Here is a 21,785-nt window from a genome sequence, read left to right as displayed (position 1 = left end):
TGCTTTGGTACTTTAGTTTCTTTCAGTTCTGGTTAAAAAGGTTAATCACAAGGGAGAGTCTAGGTCAAAAGGACAGCAGATGCAGGATACTTCTTCCTAGCATCTCCAAGCTAGATGAAAGATCACTGAATGCAGCAATTCGCAAGTAAGGAAGACCCTGTACACAACTCTCATAAAGATGACAGTAATCTAGCTGCAGAAATACATCCTGGATTTGAACGCTGTAGATATCTACAGTATACACAGAATGCAAAGAGGAGTTTTGGTTCTCAAAAGCGACAACCATTAAAGTTTAGTGTAGCTCAATCTAGTTTTGGAACTGGTTCCTTCTTCAGGAGCAACCTTACATATTCTGAAGCAGCTAACACAAATATCTGATGTAGCTAACACAATGCTGCTGTATATCTTGCCCCATGATTAATAGGTGTCATATAAGCAGCAACTTTTGGATAAGCTGCTTCATTCACACACCCCAGGCTTTCACATTTTCCATCCCTTATTTTCCATCATTTTCCATCTTATCTTTATTACAAGCTACAATGACAGCAAAGCAAGCAAAGAAATGAAGGGCATGATTGCCACAAAACAATAACAGTATGGAAATAACCTCTGTGAGGGTACGGGGGCTGCTATGTCCCCAGCAACCAGAGCAGACCAACTGTTAAAGCCAAGACATATGCACAAAGCACCATAAACAGATACCTACCCTATCAAGTAGTTTCATCACAAAGTCTTCTATAAACTTATTGTGCAATGTATTTGTCTCATCCAGCAAGCACAGAAATTTGATGGCGCAAACTCTCACATAATGGTCATCTCTGTTCGTACTGTAATACAATATATTACTTTTCTTAATCCTCTGACCGTGTGCTCCCTTTTTTGCATAAGCCACTCCCCATTTCAGCTTTATATTTCAGTGGTGCAAACATCTACTTAAGGGAGCCACAATAATTGCTCCCCCCCCACTTCTAATTTGGCTGGGCTGCTAGGATAAATCAAACACTTGCATTTTTACAGGCAGATGCCCTACCAGGATCAAGTTTGAAACTGTGAAATTAATCTTGTTGAAGCTATCCAGCATGATTTATGCCATAGATCAGGAATGAGGAATCTGAGGCTGGGGGGGGGGGCAAATGTGGCTCTCATAACAAGATTAAGAATTTACCTAGCTCAACATGCTGTCTCTGTCTGACCAGATCATGGAAACAAAATCTAAAGAGCCATTTTATACATGTCCAAAAGGCTTGGGACATGCCTTGGAGGATTTTTCACTCCCCATCTTCAAATGGCAAACAACTTTTGAAACTCTGCTCAGTTTCAAAACCATGGAAGACTGCTGTTGAAAACACACAAGCCCAGAATCTCATTGGATGAACAAAACTAGCTGTGCAGTTCTCTGGATCCTGGCTATAATGTTTGTAAGAGCACAGTTTCCTTGTTATTTTCTTTTTCATGATGACTTCCTAGCACCCTACTGTTTAGATAATTTTTTCTGAAACACAATTCAGGAAACAGTGATTCAGAAGAAACAGAAGTGGGGAGATGAATGTTATGAAGGGTACAGATACAGTGAATTATAACTATTATAAAATCAGGTGATGAAATACCGACCTTTCTGTAACAACATTTGCTGCACATTCATCTCCAAGATTTTCTATAAAAGCACATACTTCCTGAACGAGTCTTGATGTATTTAAAAGGAGAAGAAAAAAATAGATTTTTTTTCCAATATTTACTTATTATAGTTTAAGGTTCCATGCCATCATAAATCCACAAAAAAGGGAGAAATTTCTTTGTTCTGCATTATTAACATAAACATCATAATCATACCAATCTCCTTCACCCCCAGCCTATAAATGGATGATACAATAAAGCGGGAAATTTGTGCAGAGCTTCAGAAACTAAGGTTTGCTGGAAATGCAGTTCACTACCCTGAGAAATTAAGGAATCTCCATGTTAATTATGTTTCTATTTTTATAGACTTGTTATAATTTCTATTCTTTGAAAAGTCTGGTATGTATTGTTGATATCTCTGACCGCCATTTTGTCTCTGCTTCAATATTTCTAACCTGTTTCCTGTGAGGATTTTGTTTATGCTTCATTTTGCATTTAATAAAATAATGAAAAAATAGATAAATCCATAAGGACAACAGAAAGTCTTGTGGTACAGATCCATGCAAAATAATACATAATAAATGTACTAATCTTTAAGATGACACAAGACGCTTTGAAGTCCTGCTTGCACAACAGGATATCCTCTTCCTCCAGGCTCAATTTCTCCTGAGGAGGATCCCTAAACCCTCGAGCCAATACAGTTGTACCTTAGAAGTTGAATGGAATCCGTTCTGGAAGTCCATTCGACTTCCAACGCATTCGAAAACCAAAGTTTGGTTTCTGATTGGCTGCTGGAAGCTCCTGCAGCCAATCGGAAGCTGCAGAAGCCCCATCGGATGTTCGGCTTCCCAAAGAATGTTCGAAAACCAGAACAATCACTTCTGGGTTTCAATTGTTCGGGTGCCAAAATGTTCAAGAACTAGGCTGTTCGAAAACCAAGGTATGCCTGTATTGAGGTTATGCAGAGAGCTGGAGGCAGTAGAAGAGGAAAGGGAAGCCCCGTTGCTCAAGTGAAACTTTGTTCCCCTTCTGTATAGACACCATTGGATACAACCCTTTGTTATTTTTGCTACAACAAAAACCAACTCTGGAAATTATTACATAAATCAGCAATACATTTCCCAAGTGCAACACAAAAGTAACATTGCTTTTGTTTTTACCTTTGATCACGCCTGAAAACAGTTCCAAATAAACAGGCCTCTACTACAAGTTCACTGTAATTGCTAGCATTTGAAAAAGCCTTTTCAACAGCATTCGGGTCATCAGAAGTAGGAAATAGCCAAGACTGACAGCAGTAAGTCAACAACATATTAAAGACGCCAGTCCTCGTTGAAGACATTTCAATCATCTGAAATATGATCTTAAAGAGGGGGAAAATCATTTCAATCATTTACTGGTTTTAGCATATTTTTAAAAAAGCAAAACCCACTTGTTTCAGTGGGTACAAATGAGTACCTCTGTAAAAGCAAGTTAGCATTAAAAGTTCACATTTTGCATACTACTATTTAAGTAACATTTTCTCCTATACGTTCCTGCATTTTAAGAAGTTTAAGAAACATGGATTTGAAGTAAAACAAAAGCATACATAGTTTATATAGTTATACAGTTAAACCTTGGTTGCTGAACATAATCTGTTCCGGAAGCCCGTTCGGCTTCTGAAATGTTTGACAACCAAGGTGCGGCTTCCGAATGGTTGCAGGAGCTTCCTGCACTCAGCGGAATCTGGGAGTGGGCGGTCCTTATACCTTCCCCAGCATAACAGTCATGTGACCCCCATCCTTCTCCTCCCCTCTCTGCGCCCAAACCTACTGCGCTGAGTGGGCGCTGGCAAAGGGGGACTTGCCTCCCCTCCGCTTTGCTCAGCCTCGGTGTTAAGGCTCTCCCTAGCATCTTCTGATCTCTGCGCCCCTTCCCCACTGGAGGCGGGGCTTCCCTCCTTGCCCGAGGAAGAACTGCTTCGCAAGATCTTCGGAGGCTCCCCACAGTTGCCCTTCCACCTCTCACCTCTGAGCTGATGGCAGTTCCCTGACAGGTACATAGGAGGTGGCCTTTTACCAAGTGAGACCATTGGTCTATCTTCCTCAATACTGTCTACACTGAGTGGCAGCAGCTTTTGTAGTTTCAGGGAGGAGTTTCTCCCAACCGTACCAGGGATTGAACCTATGACCTTCTGCATGCAAAGCATATTCTTTACTACTGAGCTACATCCCTAGATTTAGTGGTTAAAAACATAACAGCAACCAAGCTTCCATATACTTGCTTCATGCTGACCTGGGGAAAGCTCAATTAAAGATTATGAGCAAGTTTTGAAAATCATAGTTCTTAAACAAGATAGCATAAGATTTTGCCTGGGCACAGGGCCCTTTCACATGAGCTGCCATCATATCAGAAAGTCTCTAATTGATCGAAGAATCTCCGAACTGGGAAACCAGGTTACCAGCTCCAGAACAACCTAGGATATTAAACCAAATTAAAACAATGATTTGATTCTGGCTTCTTCCCAAGTTAGTAACCATAGTTTCCCAGTTAACCAGGGGATTCCAAGTTTAACCATGGCTCAAGGGCTATGTGCAGAAGCAGAACACTTGTGCACACCTAACAGATTAAGAAGCGGAGATACAATAATCTGAACACAACTGCCAAGAATAGAGATTGCAGGAAGAACAAGAAATGTAAAACATTTACCTCTTTTATCCTGGTGTATGCCTGACTCTTGTTCTTTGCTGCGGCAGCAAGAATTTCAGGATCAAACACAAACTGAACAAAAGCTTTTAGATTGGGCCAAAAGATCAGCTGTGTGTTACTAAGAGCAAATATAATTTTCCATGCTAAGTCAAAAGCCTCTATGCACAGAGATTCAGAGGATTCCAAAAGCTAAAGGCAAAAAGAAGTAGCATTTAGTTTTTCAAAAAATATAAAGCCATGTAATAAATTCATACAATGTTTTAAACCATTTACCTTGGAAACGACTATTTTCATGGAATGAAACACAGGTAAGATATGATCAGAAGGAAGAATTGCCACTGCTTCCAGCGCAGACTGTAAAATTCTTGTGCATTTTTGAACATCTGGCAAAAAGTGCTCCATATATTTGTCCTTAGAAAGCTTTTGATAATTATTTAGAACAAAATGAAGACAAACCCACTGATCATGTATGTAACACGCTACAATTTTCCCCCATCCTTGATGAGATGCTGGCTCTTCAAGATAACTGTAATAAAAGTTGAAAAATATTTCAGTTCACCTTTGCTTTTTTAAAAAAAGAGAAATGTACTGTATTGTACTCCAAGGAAAGGAATAGACTAAATTAAATGTCTAGCAACAGCTCAGGACCCAATAAAATTAATTAACAGCACAACCCCACAGACATAACTGGGAACATACTTCCAAGCTCATGATCACATAGAATTTAACTAAGGCTGCAATCCTAACCTCACTTACCTGGGATTAAACTTCATATAAATCAATGGGATTTATTCCTGAATAGACATGGTTAGGATTGCAGTCTAAATCCTAAGAGGAAAATGCTTACATATTAGGAAATGGGATAATAGGAGCACATCTAGAACAGGAATGGCAGAAGACTAAAGAAGCCTTTAAGGTATTCTGCTTTTATATATATATATAAAGGTAGGATTTAAGAAAACAGATAGAAGTTAGAATAGTAGATTTCTCTCCAATTAAAATTTGTTAAACAAAGTGATTAACACAAATACCTATCTTTTTCCATACTGCAAGGCTTCTTTAATACATGGTTAAGTTGAGCACAGGAAATAGTTGTTTTTAGGGTTTCAACAGCTGGGAGAGATTCAAGCTGAAGATCTGGCTTCTGATCAATAATTTCACAAATCACACTTAGCGATGCCATACTCACTACCTTCTGAATCTGTTCCCCAAGTTTTACCTCCTGAAAGCGAAGTTACACAGGTAATTTTTAAACTCTTACAATGTGTTCTAATAAAGTATGGAAAAAATAAATATCAATAAAAATAATTATACTAGTCTGAATATAGAATAAAAGGTCTGTTCCACATAGTAGTTTAATTTTAAAAACTCAGATAAGTGACATATTTTATATGTAGCTGTTCAGCAAATGAGGTAGATGAAGAGAAGCCCCTTTTCCTCCCCCAGTATATATCCAGCTGCCAGGTGGTTTGAATAGATTAGATTAACATTGTGAGGAGGAAGCATGGCATGTTCTACATAAGATGGAGACAAAGGGATGTGAACAGGGCCTGTACAGCGAAAGTAGGATATGAAGACTGGGCCTGAAGAAAGGTGTTGCCTTTGGGTTGGAAGAAAGCAGCAGGCTGGGTATGGAATTAGGCAGGGACTCTATTTCCTTCTAATGTCAAATCGTAAGGATTTGTATAATTGCCATGTGAACCATCTAACAAAAGATGATTATCAGAAAATGTGGCCACTTTTTATTTCAAGGTTTTCTTCTTTTTATACCTATTGCCCAAACTCTTGATATCAAAGCAAAAAGAGATAAGTGTGTGAGTCTCACTTTACATTCCTTTTCACTAGCTACATTGAGGTATTTTGTACTGGCTTGGAGCCAAAGCGGCATCACAAATTCTTTTTGAAACTTCCCACCCACTTTCAAAAGCAATTTGCCATTAGACATGGGCACTTGGCTCACGTAATCAGTTTCACGGCTCTTTGGACCCTGGCCCTAATAAACTGATCTGGTCTTATTTCAATACAGCACTAAAAATTGGGATATCTGACCATAGTCTGTTTTCATTACTTTTAGACTACACATCAGAAAACTGGAAAACATTAGCTGGTAAATGTATCTGTATCTATTATGGCATATCAAGAGTATTTGGTTTTCTACTGTAAACAGAAGAGTGCCACAACATTTTAAAATCCAAGCTGCTCTCCTCTCCTTTCAAAAGTAGTACAAAGGAGTATTTTGTGAAAATATGTGCACTGTGCCTAAGCATTATGACTCAATACCTTTTCACTATTTCCCTCTTGAACACTGCAGAGAGAGGTCTTTATCAGAGAGGAGATGAAGCTGCAGATCGATGGTCCTTTTTTCCAGCCATTGACTGAGCAAATGTTCATCAGCTCTGACAACACTTCTAGATATAAATTACAGCGCTGCAGATCTGAAATCTGAAGGGATATGTTATTACAGGTGTCCATTAAAACAAAACCTAGGAGATACTGTCTGCACAATTAGTTACTTTAATATTAATGCCAAGTTCCAAAGTAGCTGCTTTAGACATGCTCAGTATAATTTTTGACTTTTCTTTAACTGGCATGTTGCCTCCAGGCCATACTATGGACTGCCTTGAAAACAAACAAACAAATCTATGTTTCAAAAGCAGATTGCCATGTGACACAGAAGGCTGCTGATATAAGATACATTTGGGCATGCAAAACTATGTTGATGGTTAATTAGATCCAGATCTAATCATTCTTGTTCTGCAGAGAGCTCTTCAAAGCATTAACAGAGCCCTAATGTCCTTCCGTCCCCCTGCTTGGCATGAATGCACGAATGTGCAGGCAGGCAGCATGCAAGAGCAGGTCACAGAATCAAAGGTCTGCATGTCCCCATCCATCCCCACATTCTGCTCAAGTTATGGCAGGCAACTGCTTCACATTAATCTAACAGCCTCAATGGCCTGGTTTACACTAAGCCTCAGTTAAAAACCAGTGTGAATACTACACCAGCTCCTCCATTACAATAACTTGTCAACCAACATACTCATTTTAACTGTGTGACTGGATCTGCACTTTTGCATTTGGTTTCAAATATTTTTACATGGCTAGAGAGAAATTTTAAAACATCTGTTTAAGTAAATGCTTTTCAAAATGTTTGTTGACAAAGCATTTCTGTTTTAAATAGTTTTCTGAACATTCCAAATGAATACACTTTCACAATATTGCTACCCTTCTGAATTAAAATAATAATAATTCCAAGCCAATATTTACACTAAGTACTTACAGTATGTAATTCATTTGCTGTAAGTCTTCTGAGGAGAAAATCCAAAATACTTTCTGTGGCAGTCATAAATGAATTCTGGAGAAATGCTATTATCCCATCTGTATGAAGATACATGTAATTAAAATACTGGTAGTACCATTATTCCCAAAGCTGAACAGTAAGCCTGCAATTTATGCAAGGGTTGCATTCCGGGGATTGCCCCTGAAACCAAAATTGTGTCTAGCCAAAACTCACTGGGTTCAAGGGCAAGTAGGATCGCCAAAGTCCAGAACCCTGCCTGCTTTCTGCCCCGTTTTATTTAGTGTTTGGGGGTTTTGCCATGTGCGTAAAAGCTGAATGTGCACAAGTTAAATGTTGCAGGCTTACAGTATCTTACACATGTGATGTAGTACACAATGAAATTACCATGGTAAAACATATAATAGGATATATCATTCAAAATGACAGACACACACCCCAAATCACAGTTCACAGTCCCCAGTTGCATGCTTTTACTTTTAAAAAAAAAGTAGACTGCATTATTGATCCCCCCAGTTTCCAAATGTCTGGCATTCTAAAGGCAGCTCTTGGGGCCATTTTGAATGGAAATTTTAAAGAATTAATCCAGAGATAAAGCATGCTGAAAGGGGCTGGTAGAATCAAACTTTCCCACCCTCTCCCTCCCTGAAAAGCCTCTTCCTGTGCCACAGGGCAGCCCATTCAGCAGGGTCCCAGGACCTTCAGTAAGGACTTTGGGGTGGGGTGGGGATGTTGGGGGCCTGCTGATGGGAGGATGGGGCAGCAAAGCACTTCGACCAGCCCCCTTCGCCTTTACCAAACCTCTTGATCAAACCCACAAAGATGTTTAAAACAACAGCTATATTTTAGAAGTACTTTTTATTCTGTATGCCTCATTCTGAAGAAAAATAGAACCCCTACTTGTAAGGCAAAACAGGACAAAGATTACCAGGTTTATCAACACTAACTGTATACCACACGGTAGCTTAATATGCCTGTTTTTTCTGAGGTATCCAAATTATCTCTGAATTTAGGTGTTTGTTAAGAATATAGTAATTCCTTATTAGATGCATTCTGGACATTTTTAATATGGCCATCTGCTTTTAATGTGAATTCCTGTTTCAAAGCAACTTACTACAATTTGTATTGATGAGTCTATTAGCCTAATTTTGTTACACCAGTTAGAAGGGCAAAATTCATAAGAGCAACATACTGAATATACCACTAACCAACTTGTGGACTGGAACATTTGATTGAACAAGTCTGCAGTAGCTTCAATAGCAGCTGTAGGCTTTTATCGGTTTTCAGTGATGAGATGTAGGGATTAGTGCCAAGTTTCAGCAAGACATCCAGTAGAGGGTTTAGGAGAGCCTTCAGCTCAATACGTTCTGTGCTGCCATTGACACTACACAAAACAAACATTAAAAAGAGAAACATATTCCACTGTCTGTATTGCTGACTTCTGGGTAGATAAACTGCATTCACCTTCCAACTGAGCAAAAAGCAGGAGAACATATCTCAGCCTACATTGTACGCTATCAAGCAGGAATGGTGTCACATTCGAACACCCAGTGCTGACACTGTTTATTTAGTTATTTTTAAAGAGTGGATAAACCAAAATTAATACACAAAATGTTCCAACATTTGTTTATACTCTGGGGAAACACAACAGTGGTTAGTGACAGATGACAGGAGGTTTTTTTGATAGCTGAAGGCACTTTGAAAGACAGAAAGCTGCTTGTACTGGAGACACATAACCAACTTTTGGCTCCCTCTCCGTCTCTCTCATTCTCTCTTGTATTATTTAGAAAATCTGTAAAGCCTGTTTGGCCAGAGACAACAGTGGAACAGAAGAAACACATGCAATGTGGTCTCTCAAACCACTTTCAATTCGCTTAAAAAACAAATGCCCAATCAAGTCATTTTTTTTCTTATGGTGCCAGCCTCTAGGAAGTAATTAATGAATAGACAATAAGTCAACACTCCACCAATCCAAGTTGCACATAGGAATTATGAACTCAAAGCTCCTGAAATACCTCTGAATTCACTGGCTGTGTCACAAAAGTTTGTTATTATCTGTACAAATCACTTTGTCCACACACACTGAAAATAAACAATAAATTTCTATGCAAGATGTAGGCAAGGTAATCCACAAAACATTCAAGCAAACATCTCTGTGCTTAAAGCCAATTTGTGAGCTGCCTTACACCAAATACGACCAACAGCTCATTTACAGCGAACTCAAAATGTCATTGTTAAGAAAGTGTTTTAAGAACCCAATGGGTTTTTTGATGCTATTTCATATATATACAATCTTTACATTATGCCACTTAGCTCTAACCTTTCCTTGGATGTAATATACTAAAGCTAATAGGACAAAGCCTGCTCAAGTGACTTGTGGTCCACATCCAAAGCAAATGCAAAGAAAACAAGGTATCTACCTGTATACATGTTTCATCTCTTCCACATCTGCAGTCAGCAGAATCATTGTAGCAACAAGTTTAGCTTCAAACCAGTCAGGCATAAGGCAGTCTTCTGCAGCTGTAAAAAAAAATACTAGTTTTTACAATGTTGCAGAGCTCTGCCTGAATGAGTACATCATGACGTTGCGGCACGGGTGCAGGCACGCTGGACACCCACAGTCTGGGGCCCCGAGTCAGCACCGCTGGCTTCTCCTGTGCCCGCAAAGTGGTTCTGGAGGGAAAGGGAGAAGGATCAAGTAAGGGGCTTTCCTAGAGAACACATGCTGAGATAATGCATTCTGTAGCTAAAAGTCTCTGACAGAAGTGTCACGCACAGAAATAAAATGAAATAAGCAATGAAGCTGATTGTTTTTATGAATGCTGTTGTACAATATGCTAACAAGTAGACTCTTTAGTTAACAGAACATGGAGACAACTGAGATAAGAACTGCGCTTGAGAACTTCAGTCATTTTAATAATTTACCAGGATTTTGGAAATCCCATTACCAGTTAAATTAGTGAACAATATGCCTAGTGATTTTAATGAGGGATAAACCCCAGGAAATTAATACAAAATGACTAGGAAGCAAAGAGCTACTTTATATATGCTGAAAGGCTTGTGCACACAAAGTGGGATTTTTGACATTTTTGCTTTGAACAGCATGTCACACTAGTGCTTTTCAAACTCCTCTTGGATTCAAAAGTGCTTTGCCAAGAGGCATGCACGGCTACTTTTCCACAAGCACAAATCCAACCCCCTTTTTGATGCATGTAATTCATCAAATCTGAGTCTTTATAAATATTTGCAAAGAGCTTCTATACAAAAGCAAACTTGGTGGCATTGTCCCAGCAGTAGGGCAGTAAAACCAACAAAGAATTTCAGCATAATTGGGGGTTCTGGTAAGGTGTGCAGAAATCTATTACATTGCAATCTACCTCTGATCTTCTACCCCTCCTCACAAAGCACCACCTTCAAAACAACTTCATGTATGAACCAGCAAGTGTTCCAAACACTTTTATGCAGAGCTAAATAATGCTTAATCCTTAGGAACAGAACTATTTAACAAATGTGCTCATTGCTTACATAAACAGTATTATATATAATATTTGTAAAACTACTTACAATTGGCTATAGGTGTTTTCAGATAATCCTCCACAAGGGATTGTGCATAAACACTTAATGCAGTTTTGTCTTGAGGCACATTGCACTTTAAAGGCTTTCGAAAGTGCTTGTCATTTGCATGCAACCAATTACAAAGCTAAGAAAAACAAAATGAATTTTTTATTTATTTTTGTTTTATTTATTAAATTTCTATACTGCCCTGTATTTAAAGATTACAGGGCAGTTTATAGCATAGAAACACAAAAGGCTTAATCGTAATCATAATAATACACATCTAAAATGCCATAATGACTAACCAATTTCACAATAGTTTGCTTTCACTTCTCTCACCATTGTCCACAAGACAGTCCCTCTGCCTAATGACTCCTCTGGTTTCAGAGATACAATGAAGTTTGCAATATCTGAAAGGGACACTTTCTCCTAAGGAAAGAAATGTAAGTAACATTCATTTGAAACCAAGAAAAACAATATTTAGGTTCAGAGCTGTGTTAATCATTTTGCAATGTTACACATCCCTCCCTACTCCAAACTCCTTGAAGCTTAATAGCAAAGTACCACAATGCAACAGAACGAAGCGCAAGGTGCAATATGCAAATATGTCATCGCAAGTCTAACACAGTACTTAGGGTAGTCATGTATTTTAATGCCACAATGCTGTGTTTAAGAATGCCCAAGCCTTTGTTTTCTGAAAACTTGGCATCTAGAAAAATGAAGCAAAGGAGGAAAACATTTCACCTGAGATTTAAGAATGGTAATCAAGTGATTCTAAAATTCTGTATCTTTTAATCCAAAGAAATAGCAAACCTTATCCACTAAAGCTTTATAAAAGCACTCAGCTATATTTGATGTCTTTCCCAGTGCAACTATATTTCAGAATAGGAACACTTACTACATCTGTCAAGAGTATAGCTGCTTTAAGAAGATAGCACTGAGCAGCTCCCCGTAGGAGAATCTGATGGGTGATCATGGTGCACTGCAGGACATCTCTGCAAACGGATAAGATACATGCTTTGAAAAGTTAAAACAATGAACTGAGGACTAGTCACACGAACAACACTCAAAATGGTACCTCAGAGCTAGGAGTCCTTCAGTATCTAGTACTCTATATGCTGGAATATTTGCCAGTGCCATGGACAGAAACAAAATTGGAACAGCACACCAGTGCCTATTGCTCATCTTCTGTATAAACTTTAACAAAAAACTACCTTTAAAAAAAGAAGAAAAACAAGATTTTTGTTAAATCATCTAACATAAAACAATGCTTTTTTAAAAAAAATCATTTCAATTAATTTCCCAATAAAAATCATCCAATTAATATATCCAATCATAATCTAGTTAAAACTAAAAAAACTAAAATAAAAAGACCAAATTATAATCCAAATTATAATTATTATTTTTTCAGAGCTCCCCACTGTCTGGACCTCGGATGCATATCTCCACATCTCAGTCCTGCCTCTCCTCATTGTTTCCATATTTTCCACATCTCAATTTTAACACTTTAAAATTCTAACATAAAACAATGCTAACCCCAAAAGTAAGCCCAGCAGTAGAATGCCATTTTTCCAAGTGGAAAAAATGGATTACATTCCCAAAATCCAAATGATCTCTTCATTAATTCCAGCCTCAACAGCTTATTTGACTGAGGGCTCAGATGTACGTGACAGCAGAGAAAAACATGGTAGTACAGGCGGTAACCGTTTTGCACATGTCCAATTGCTGCATGACCGCCAACGTGCAGGTCCTTTTGGACCCAGAAGAAGGGCGGAATGGGGACAGAGTGAAACAGGGCAGCACAGGCTCCCCCAACATGCACAGGGGCCAGGAATGCAAGCCTCACACAAAATTGTTGCTGTCTGGTATGTCACATAGCAGGTGCAAGACAGAGCAGCATTATGACACTGTACACATGCTGACTTACATGGGCAGAAGAACACCACAAACCTGCTATGCACTGTGAATGATTCCTGAGTGTACACGCTTTCACCATCTCCCTCAGATTCTGACCCCAACCACCACGGAAAGCATAACTAAAGGAAAGTCAATGTAGGGAAGTGCTTAGAGTGTATGACTAGTATCAAGGATCCTATTTCAGGTATGAAGCTCATTGGGTGACCCAGAGCCAATCATTCTCTCTCAGCCTAATGTTTCTCATGGGCTTGTTAGGAGCTTAAGATGAGGCCTGGGAAGAGACACACGGCACCCTATATTTTGGACAATGGGATGACAACATAATAAATGAGAAAAAGTAAAGGTCCCTTCAGGACCTCCTATCTCCAGTCAGGTTAGGAATAATGGAAGGAAAGAAGCAATTCAAGAACAGAGGTAGCTCTGTGCCCTTGCACAGCAGTTGCCAGCTTCTCCAGACTTTTCACCCATACTCAAGGGGAATGCATGTAAACAAAGCTATGAGAATGAAGGCTAGGCACTTTTGGCATTCAACTGTGCTAGACTCGTGGCATAAGCAGGGTGGAAGTCTAAGTGAGATGGCGTTATATGCTGGGCATACACAGCCACTTCCTCTCTTTCCAACCACCTCCCTACTTTGGCCGCTTGGCATGAATGAAGCAGACAGGTGACTTCTATGTAATTCCAAATCAAAATATTTTAAATAAACATACTTTTTTCTTTCTCAGGGAGGCTTGTAAAAAAGGTAGCCAAGAACATTTGCAATTTCGTTCCTAAAGGAGGACAGGTTCCGATAATCTGACCTGATAACCTGTTAAATTAAAAACAGAGAAATATGGTGGAAGAAATTCAAAGACAAAACTGTCAACTTTATCAACTAAACAAATACAGTTTACATACTACTAGAACCTCTATACATATATTTGTTACACTGAAGTAAAAAATAACTTACAGGTTAATTGACAGAAGTTTTCATTTTGTTAAAAAGGCAGGTCACCTTTAATATAAGACCAATATGTCGGAACCAAGCTAGTCTCTCTCAAGCAAAAATATTCTGAGCTAGAAAACCACTGATTAACAGAGCTGTCAACCCCTGTTCTAACCCCTGTCAAAGGAAGATACATCCATCCCAGAAACCTCCCAGTACATCCACAGAAAGCTGTGTAAGTGTATGAGCACCACCACCTGCTACTGCCATAAAAGGTAAAGGGACCCCTGACCATTAGGTCCAGTCGTGGCCTCCTCTGGGGTTGCGGCGCTCATCTCGCTTTATTGGCTGAGGGAGCCAGCGTACAGCTTCCGGGTCATGTGGTCAGCATGACTAAGCCGCTTCTGGCGGACCAAAGCAGCGCACGGAAATGCCGTTTACCTTCCCGCCTGAGCAGTACCTATTTATCTACTTGAACTTTGACGTGCTTTCGAACTGCTAGGTGGGCAGGAGCAGGGACCGAACAATGGGAGCACACCCCATCGCGTGGGGATTCGAACCGCCGACGTTCTTATCGGCAAGTCCTAGGCTCTGTGGTTTAACCCACAGCACCACCTGTGTCCTGCCATAGCAAGGGCCAAAATGGAATAGGTTGGAATGTGTCAGAGTCCCCTGTACCCCCTGTAGATTAGACCCCATAACTACCCTAGCCTTAAGCTGGTGTAGTTAATTTCCATTCCCATTGGTTTCAGTGGGTGGGACAATTTAAGGGTAAGGAATACAGAAATAAAAAGGCAGAAAAATGCTGAAGCCCTGGTCAAATCAAGCCTCTGGATGTGGCAGTGCTTCGCCCCAGATTCCCACTTCCACTCCAGAACTTAGAATTGCTCTACTTAGAAAAGCTTCCACCCCAACAAAAGAACATCCTCCTAACACACCTAGGAAGTTTTTTTTATAATTATAATCCTCATCATTTAACACTAAAAATCTAGAAATCTGAGAGAAATGTTTTCTGTACTTGCTCCAGTTCTCTCTCATCTTTTGTGGGATAGGACACTTAGAACTGCCTGCAGTACTGTAAATGTGGGTGCGCTATATATTTACATAATTCTAAGGCAATGGAACCTGGTGGGATTTTTTTTCAATCCCTGTCCTCAATGGAGGAAAATTCATAAATACCTGCAAATATTCAGCCCTATGTAGGTGGCATTTAAAAATCTGGTTTAGTATCTATAGAAATTCAACAAGTTGTCGATGAATAATTTATTACCTGCTATAGAGAGAACTTTCCGAAAGAGCATCCATTAAAGGACCAATAGTAAACTAAAGAAAGAAAGAAAGAAAGAAAGCGTGCTTGTATTAAAAGCTGTAACACAGACAAAAATGGTATTTGTCCTGCAAAACATGTATGGATGTTTAATCAGACCTGTATTAGTAGAAAAGTCAGTATGAAACTGTAAAATTTATTTTTGCTACAGAAAACCAGTGGATCTGGCTTTACAACACATTCAATATACAAAATGGGTAAAAAATCAGCCTTATATACATGCTAAAGAAAATAATATTCCAAAAGATTTATATACCTGACAGCAGGGAGTAAAAGAAACAAAAGTATTTCCTGAACTGTATTATGTAATGAGGCTATTCCCCTAAAAATAAAATAAAAAGTGCAGATCTGTTACCATTACAATTTATCACCAAAAATGCTATGGCTAGAAGGATGCTACTCACTACCACTTTTCCCGCATCTCAAAAAAATGAACTTTACTAGGGTAATGGACACAATTGTTGCTCTCTGCCCTTATAATCAGAGCAAACCAGGCAGTGTGTACCCTAGACACTGTTGGACAAGCTGGTGTGCTTACAAAGAGAATTATGTTTTTCTTAGGTTCCCTTCAAGAGCAGCAAGCTTTTAACATCCCCCCACCCCCCGGATAATATAGACAAAGGAGCAAACCTCAAGAGGTACAATACAGGAAATCTTAGGAGGAGAAAGGGAAGAAAACGTTACCTCTGAAAATCCTGGTGACATAGGGATATGTTTCATTTGCCAGATGTCAAGAAAGTGAATTACACCTTCCTTTGTCAATGTTTTGTTTTCACTCTTAAACATTCTTTTGTAGATGCACATATGCCATGATGGATGAAACACCCAACTATCTGTTGCAAAAAACAGAATTTTTACAAGGGTACACAATGACAGTAATCTCGACATATATTTTATCTGTATGCAGGAAGGAGGAAGGGAGGGACGCATATTATTCATATGTACCTTTATAGGTTTTCACAATATATTTACATCTAATCACATTTTAAAAAGAGTTTTAAGAAACTGTCATTTCATTGTGTAGCACATCCACCTGAATCTGGCTGGGAAGGCCCGTTATCTCCATGTCTCTCAACTTTCATATTGACTTTTGTCCTAATATGCCCTATACAACTGAGGGATAATTCATGCAATTAACTGCCAATTTTTTTTCTACATTATGTAAATGTGGCAGGGTATCTCACACACCTCTTATCCCATGAACAATGTAATATGTGAGTATGAAAATATTAGCTTGCAACCCTCCCTCCATTGTGGTTTTTTTCTTCCACCATGGTTTTTATGGGAAGGAATTGCAGAAAGACTACTCTCAGGCCACACACATTATGTTGAATGTTTAATGTGGGGTGCAATTCTGATGTCCCATTGTTCTGTACTGAATTTCTAAACTGATATTGTATTAAACTGGCCTTTAAACTGCGTCCATTTAGAAATTATCAATGTTACAGCCTATGAGATGAAAAAGGCATTATTTAGGCTGTTGAGCAACCAAGTGCCAGGAATTTTTGCAACATATAAACCAATCCTTTGATTCCTGTCAAAGTTATTGGCACTTTTCTTTAAAAAAAATAGCCTTACCATTTTGCTCTGATACTGCATGTTCATATAAACTATTTAGCTTTGGCAATACTGGCTTTATAACATGTATCTAAAATTGAAAAACAGACATTATTACATTAATTTGATTTACTCTGTAACTGAAAAGTATCATAACTACAGTTAAGAGCTAGATATTGACCTCAGGCATGAAATTATATAACATAGCGACTTTACAATAATAGAAATTATAACGCAGTGTCTCAGTGTAAGCAAGATTCAGCCCCTTGTGAACAGCAAATCTATACATAATTCTGATGCTGTGATCGACTTCAGTGGAACTTGGAAGAGTATAACTTAAGACTGAGGTGTCGTTTTCATTTTTTAACTCGTTTCCCCATAAACATGCAAAGGGAAATTGATACATTCAAAATGCATGGAAGATTTTTGTTTAAGAAAAAAATAGTCTTATACTTCCTGACTTCAGCGTTCAGCATTTGTTCACTGTATAGAACAACCCTGTTATTTTGCGAATTCATAGCAACAATGAAGAACAGCGACTCTCAGCAGCACTTTGTAAAAATGTTACATATTTACCTGATTTCCTTCCAAAGTCTCCATAATTAAGATGTAATTTTCCCAAAACTGAATAAGTTGATCATTTTTTTCTGCACACCACCAGAACAGACATGGTTCTGCAATACAATACAAGCATATTAGAGGCATTTCTTCTCTTCCCTCTACTCAAAGGGAACATATGAATGATACTACATCCAGTTTAATGTCACTAGCATGAAAAGGCTATTATATCAAGCCTGTAAGAACAGTAAGCACTGAAAGCACAGGCTGTAATTGTTCAGTATTAGTGGACAAAACTTTGCATGGAAAGCAAAAAGTATTAATGTAGGTCAAGAGCATGACCCTTTCCTTCCCATGCAGAGGGGAATGCAACCTATTTCCATGGAAGCCTCCTCCTATCTTGGCGCACTATCACTGTGTCAAGCATAATATAACAGGGAGTGCAATGCAGATGTGATTCTATTGCAACTCAGATCTTACCATCCAGCAGCTCCACCACTTGCCATCAAACTGGCCACTCATGTATCTCACAAGTACACCACATCCCATGAGTTTTCGTTTTGAAAAAGGCTCCTCCCCATAAGTATATCTGAGGTGTGGAACAACATTGTTGCCAGGAAAGACTGTGATAGGAGGATTGTGCCACCAGATTTTTAAGTGTCTTTCTTCTATCCTTAATGTTTATTTCGTTATAACCTTGGGTTATGCTTTCATTGGCATTTCTCTTCCATTCTCAGTGAAAAGGTAAATTCATACTTAATGAGGTATTGCATGAACAATTAAGCAATGGCCTTCACTTTGGTTACTGTTTCGCCCATCCTCCTTCACAGTCAAAACCTTTTTAAAAGGTTGTTATCTCCCTAAGCAGTATCTGCAAGAATAGACCATTGACAAAAAATGGTGGTTGGGGATAGAGCTGTAGCTCAGTGATAGCGTGTCTGCTTTGCATGCAGAAGATCTGAGCGTTCTTTCCCTTGTATTTCCAGGTAGGGCTGGGGGAGACCCTTGACTGAAAACCTGAGCTGCTGCCAGTCACTGTAGACCATGGGTAGGCAAACTAAGGCCCGATCCGGCCCAATCGCCTTCTAAATCCAGCCTGCAGACGGTCCGGGAATCAGCGTGTTTTTTACATGAATAGAATGTGTCTTTTTATTTAAAATGCACCTCTGGGTTATTTGTGGGGCCTGCCTGGTGTTTTTACATGAATAGAATGTGTGCTTTTATTGAAATGCATCTCTGGGTTATTTGTGGGGCATAGGAATTAGTTCATTATTTTTTCCCAAAATATAGTCTGGCCCCCCACAAGGTCTGAGGGACAGTGGACCAGCCCCCTGCTGAAAATGTTTACTGACCCCTGCTGTAGGCAATACTGAACTAGATGGACTGATGGTATGATTCAGAAAAAGGCAGCTAGCTTCCTGTGTGGCTCTAGAACACTGTAATTCCATAGTGAAGGTCCTCCCATTTTGTTTGCTCATCTAACTAAGTTTATAGACACCTTTAGAGGCGCACCGCTGTGGTTTTACTATCCACATTTGCTATGATAGACAAACTCCTGTTTTCGCTAAAGCAGAACCAAAGAGACTTGCTCACTTTCTACCAGTCTCTTAAATTTAACGCTACTAAGAGCATCTCACCAATGGGCCATTCAAGAGGTTTGGGGGCTGCACCTTTTAAGTATGACACAACAATCTGGGGCTACTTAAAACTAAAGCACAAGTGAAGATGTCACTTCTTGTGCCTTAGCAGTGGCATACAAGGGACATTTTTACAAGATACAGCATTGTGGCAAGACGTGTGTACATGTGCCCACGTTCTCTCTTTGACAAACGCTTGAAGGAGACCTGTTCTTTTATTGCATTCCAGCTAAAGCACACAAACGTTATGCACTGATTCTAATCTTGTACAGATGCAGACAAGATAACTGGTAATGGAATTCATTTCTGAGTGTGGGAGTCATGGAGAAAAGGCCTGTCTTTCACTTGCAGCCTATGGCTTGCTGGTCATGGCTATCCTCTACCATATGTAAAATTCAAAGTCAACACTAACCCATATTTAGAAAGCTCTGTGGAGCCAAGCCGTAGGTCGGATATTATACGTGGTGAATAATACACATGTCCAGCCTGCCACGGGTCACAGAGCTGACCAAGGCAAGGCTTTTCTCCACAACCTACCACATGCTGAAGAGAAAAGAAATTGTTGTGTGTGTGTGTGTGGCATGGCATTTGTGGAAGCAAGTTAAGCAAGGGTGCTACATCACCAGGGCTGTACCATTTCCACTGTGCCGGTTGCACCTGCACTCCAGGCGTAGTTTATCAGAGACATCCACTGCTCGCTTCAGCAAATAACGGGCTCTTTTCCTGCACAGGGCATCGCTCTCCGTCAGCCCCTTTTGCACCACTTCCCAGAAACTGCTGCACTCCCTGGCGTCGAGTAGCTGAGCAGCCGCCTCCACCTGCGCGCTCGCGGGAAACAGCGCGTCTGAGAGGGCGCTCAAGACCAGCAGGGTCCGGCTCACCCGCTGCGGGGCACCCTTGGGCGGCGGCGGCGGCGGCAGCACCATCAGCCCTTCCCACACGAGCCCCAGTGCGGCGCTATTCCGCCCCAGCGCCGGCAGCAGCCTCCCGGCCGCCAGCAAGGCTTTCTCCTCCTCGTCGTCCTCTCCATCTCCCCTCAGCAGCTTCAGGGCCGCCGCCACGGCTCGCCCGAGCAGCGCCGGCTCCTCCAGCCAAGGGGCCACGGCGGCCAGGACCTCGACTGCCGCTTCCACCTGCAACCGCCCGCTCCCCGCGCTGCCTTCCAGGGCCTCCAGCGACTCCCGCGCCAGCCGCTCCGCCAAAGGGGCTCCGCCAAGCGAGGCGCAGCAGCGCAGCGCCCCGCACGCGGCTCTGGCCAGGCGCAGCCGCTCCTCCGGGGACTCCCCCGGCGAGGAGGCGCCGCCGAGCAGCACCGGCAGGCAGCGGCCCAGCGCCGCCTCCCAGGCCACGCGCCGAGCCGCCGCGTCCCGCTCGCCGCTCCGCCCGCCCGCCGCCGCCGCCGCCACCCGCTCGAGAAGGAAGCGCAGCGTCTCCGCTTGCTCGACGGAGAGCGGCCCGCCTTCGGCGCCACCGCCGCACACGGCCCGCAGCAGCGCGCCCCAGTCCGGGCATTGCGAGAGCAGCGTGTCGGCTAGGACCGCGTCCATGGCGGGGAGCGCGCGCGGCCTAGCAGGCCTGTCCGACGCCTCTCCTCGCGCTTTCTGCTCCCAGCAGCCCTTGCGTTTAAGGTGGCTGCGGGGAAAGCGAGGGCTAGCTTGATGATAGGCCTGCCTTGCAGTCGATGCTGCACCTTTCGCACGGGTTGCCTTTTCGGTACCCCTGACAGGCAGAAATTCAGCAGGCGAAACTACACAGCTTCCCCCTGCCCGCATTTGTCGTCTCGCCACCCCGTCACCGTGCGGGGTAATGAATGGGTTTCTAATGGAACCGCTAGCGACCAGGATTGGGTCAAAGTTTTGAACGTTAAAGCTGCGGGGTGTAAACTAAAGGACAGCTTGCCTGGGAAGGCTGCGTGTATGTCATGTGGGTTTCGCAGGCCAGTCTTCAAATCACTTATCTGGAGTATCCTTGCACATGCAAAAGAGCTGCACCAAAGTATAGGGTTTGTGCACTACAACTAGTGACAGTTTTTAAAAAAGTTGTTTTCATTGATTTTCAAAAATAGCACAAAGATATAACACACACATAACAAATACTTCCCCTCTGTACCCCACTCTTCCCCAAACTACAGAGTCCTAGAGGAAAACGTTTTCCAAAGTTGTGATTGTAAGTCTGGTGGTTGCCAGCCAGTGACAGCTTTGAATTAATCAGTAGGCTCCACCTGCCAGAGCCATTGATCCTTTAATGCTGAAACAAGACCAGTTGCTGGGGAATGACAGCAGCAGCAAGAGACGGCTTTTGCCCTCTTCGTGTTTGTGTGCTTCCTGGAGGCATAGAATCACAGAGTTGTAGAGTTGGAAGGGATCTTGAGGGTCATCTAGTCCAACCCTGCCTACAGCCATCCCTATCATATGGACCACCTTGGGAAAGAGGATGCTAAACTAGAACGGCCTCTGCTCTGCTCAAGCAGAACGTTTATGTCAGAATTTGTGCTCCACAAAATTTACCTTGAAGTGACAGTAGACCCAGTAGTGTTCTAGGCCCTTTTCAAAAACTTGCACTGCATAACTAAGCAAAATCCTAGCATAAACAGACACATGACTGTTGTCCATTCCTGTCCAAAACACAGAGCACGAGGCTCTTAATCTCAGGGTTGTGAGTTCAAGCCCCACGTTGGACAAAAGAAAGAAAATTCCTGCATGGCAGGAATTGGAT

General features: G+C 41.2%; 1 protein-coding gene across 1 annotated transcript in view; it reads right to left on the bottom strand.

The window, feature by feature from the left end:
• TARBP1 (tRNA guanosine 2 -O-methyltransferase TARBP1) overlaps positions 1 to 21,446 on the bottom strand; it is a 31,195-nt gene extending 9,749 nt beyond the window's left edge. Inside the window, exons 1-20 of the mRNA XM_081906768.1 lie at positions 19,705 to 21,446; positions 17,452 to 17,549; positions 16,897 to 16,966; positions 16,003 to 16,151; positions 15,262 to 15,314; positions 13,777 to 13,874; positions 12,228 to 12,363; positions 12,048 to 12,144; positions 11,489 to 11,578; positions 11,159 to 11,294; positions 10,015 to 10,114; positions 8,803 to 8,978; positions 7,577 to 7,674; positions 6,580 to 6,741; positions 5,331 to 5,521; positions 4,573 to 4,825; positions 4,300 to 4,488; positions 2,775 to 2,974; positions 1,612 to 1,683; positions 707 to 827 (exon numbers count right to left, since the gene is read on the bottom strand). Coding sequence (XP_081762894.1) covers positions 707 to 827; positions 1,612 to 1,683; positions 2,775 to 2,974; positions 4,300 to 4,488; positions 4,573 to 4,825; positions 5,331 to 5,521; positions 6,580 to 6,741; positions 7,577 to 7,674; positions 8,803 to 8,978; positions 10,015 to 10,114; positions 11,159 to 11,294; positions 11,489 to 11,578; positions 12,048 to 12,144; positions 12,228 to 12,363; positions 13,777 to 13,874; positions 15,262 to 15,314; positions 16,003 to 16,151; positions 16,897 to 16,966; positions 17,452 to 17,549; positions 19,705 to 20,842 — 3,627 coding nt within the window. The 5' untranslated portion in view covers positions 20,843 to 21,446. The remainder of the gene's footprint in view (positions 1 to 706; positions 828 to 1,611; positions 1,684 to 2,774; positions 2,975 to 4,299; positions 4,489 to 4,572; positions 4,826 to 5,330; positions 5,522 to 6,579; positions 6,742 to 7,576; positions 7,675 to 8,802; positions 8,979 to 10,014; positions 10,115 to 11,158; positions 11,295 to 11,488; positions 11,579 to 12,047; positions 12,145 to 12,227; positions 12,364 to 13,776; positions 13,875 to 15,261; positions 15,315 to 16,002; positions 16,152 to 16,896; positions 16,967 to 17,451; positions 17,550 to 19,704) is intronic.
• Between the last annotated feature and the right edge of the window lie 339 nt (positions 21,447 to 21,785).

This window comes from Podarcis melisellensis (genome assembly GCF_964234715.1).
Source record: "Podarcis melisellensis genome assembly, chromosome: 3".
Lineage (NCBI taxonomy): Eukaryota > Metazoa > Chordata > Lepidosauria > Squamata > Lacertidae > Podarcis > Podarcis melisellensis.
Note: the sequence above shows the minus strand (reverse complement) of the source record. Positions and strands in the feature narration are given on the sequence as shown.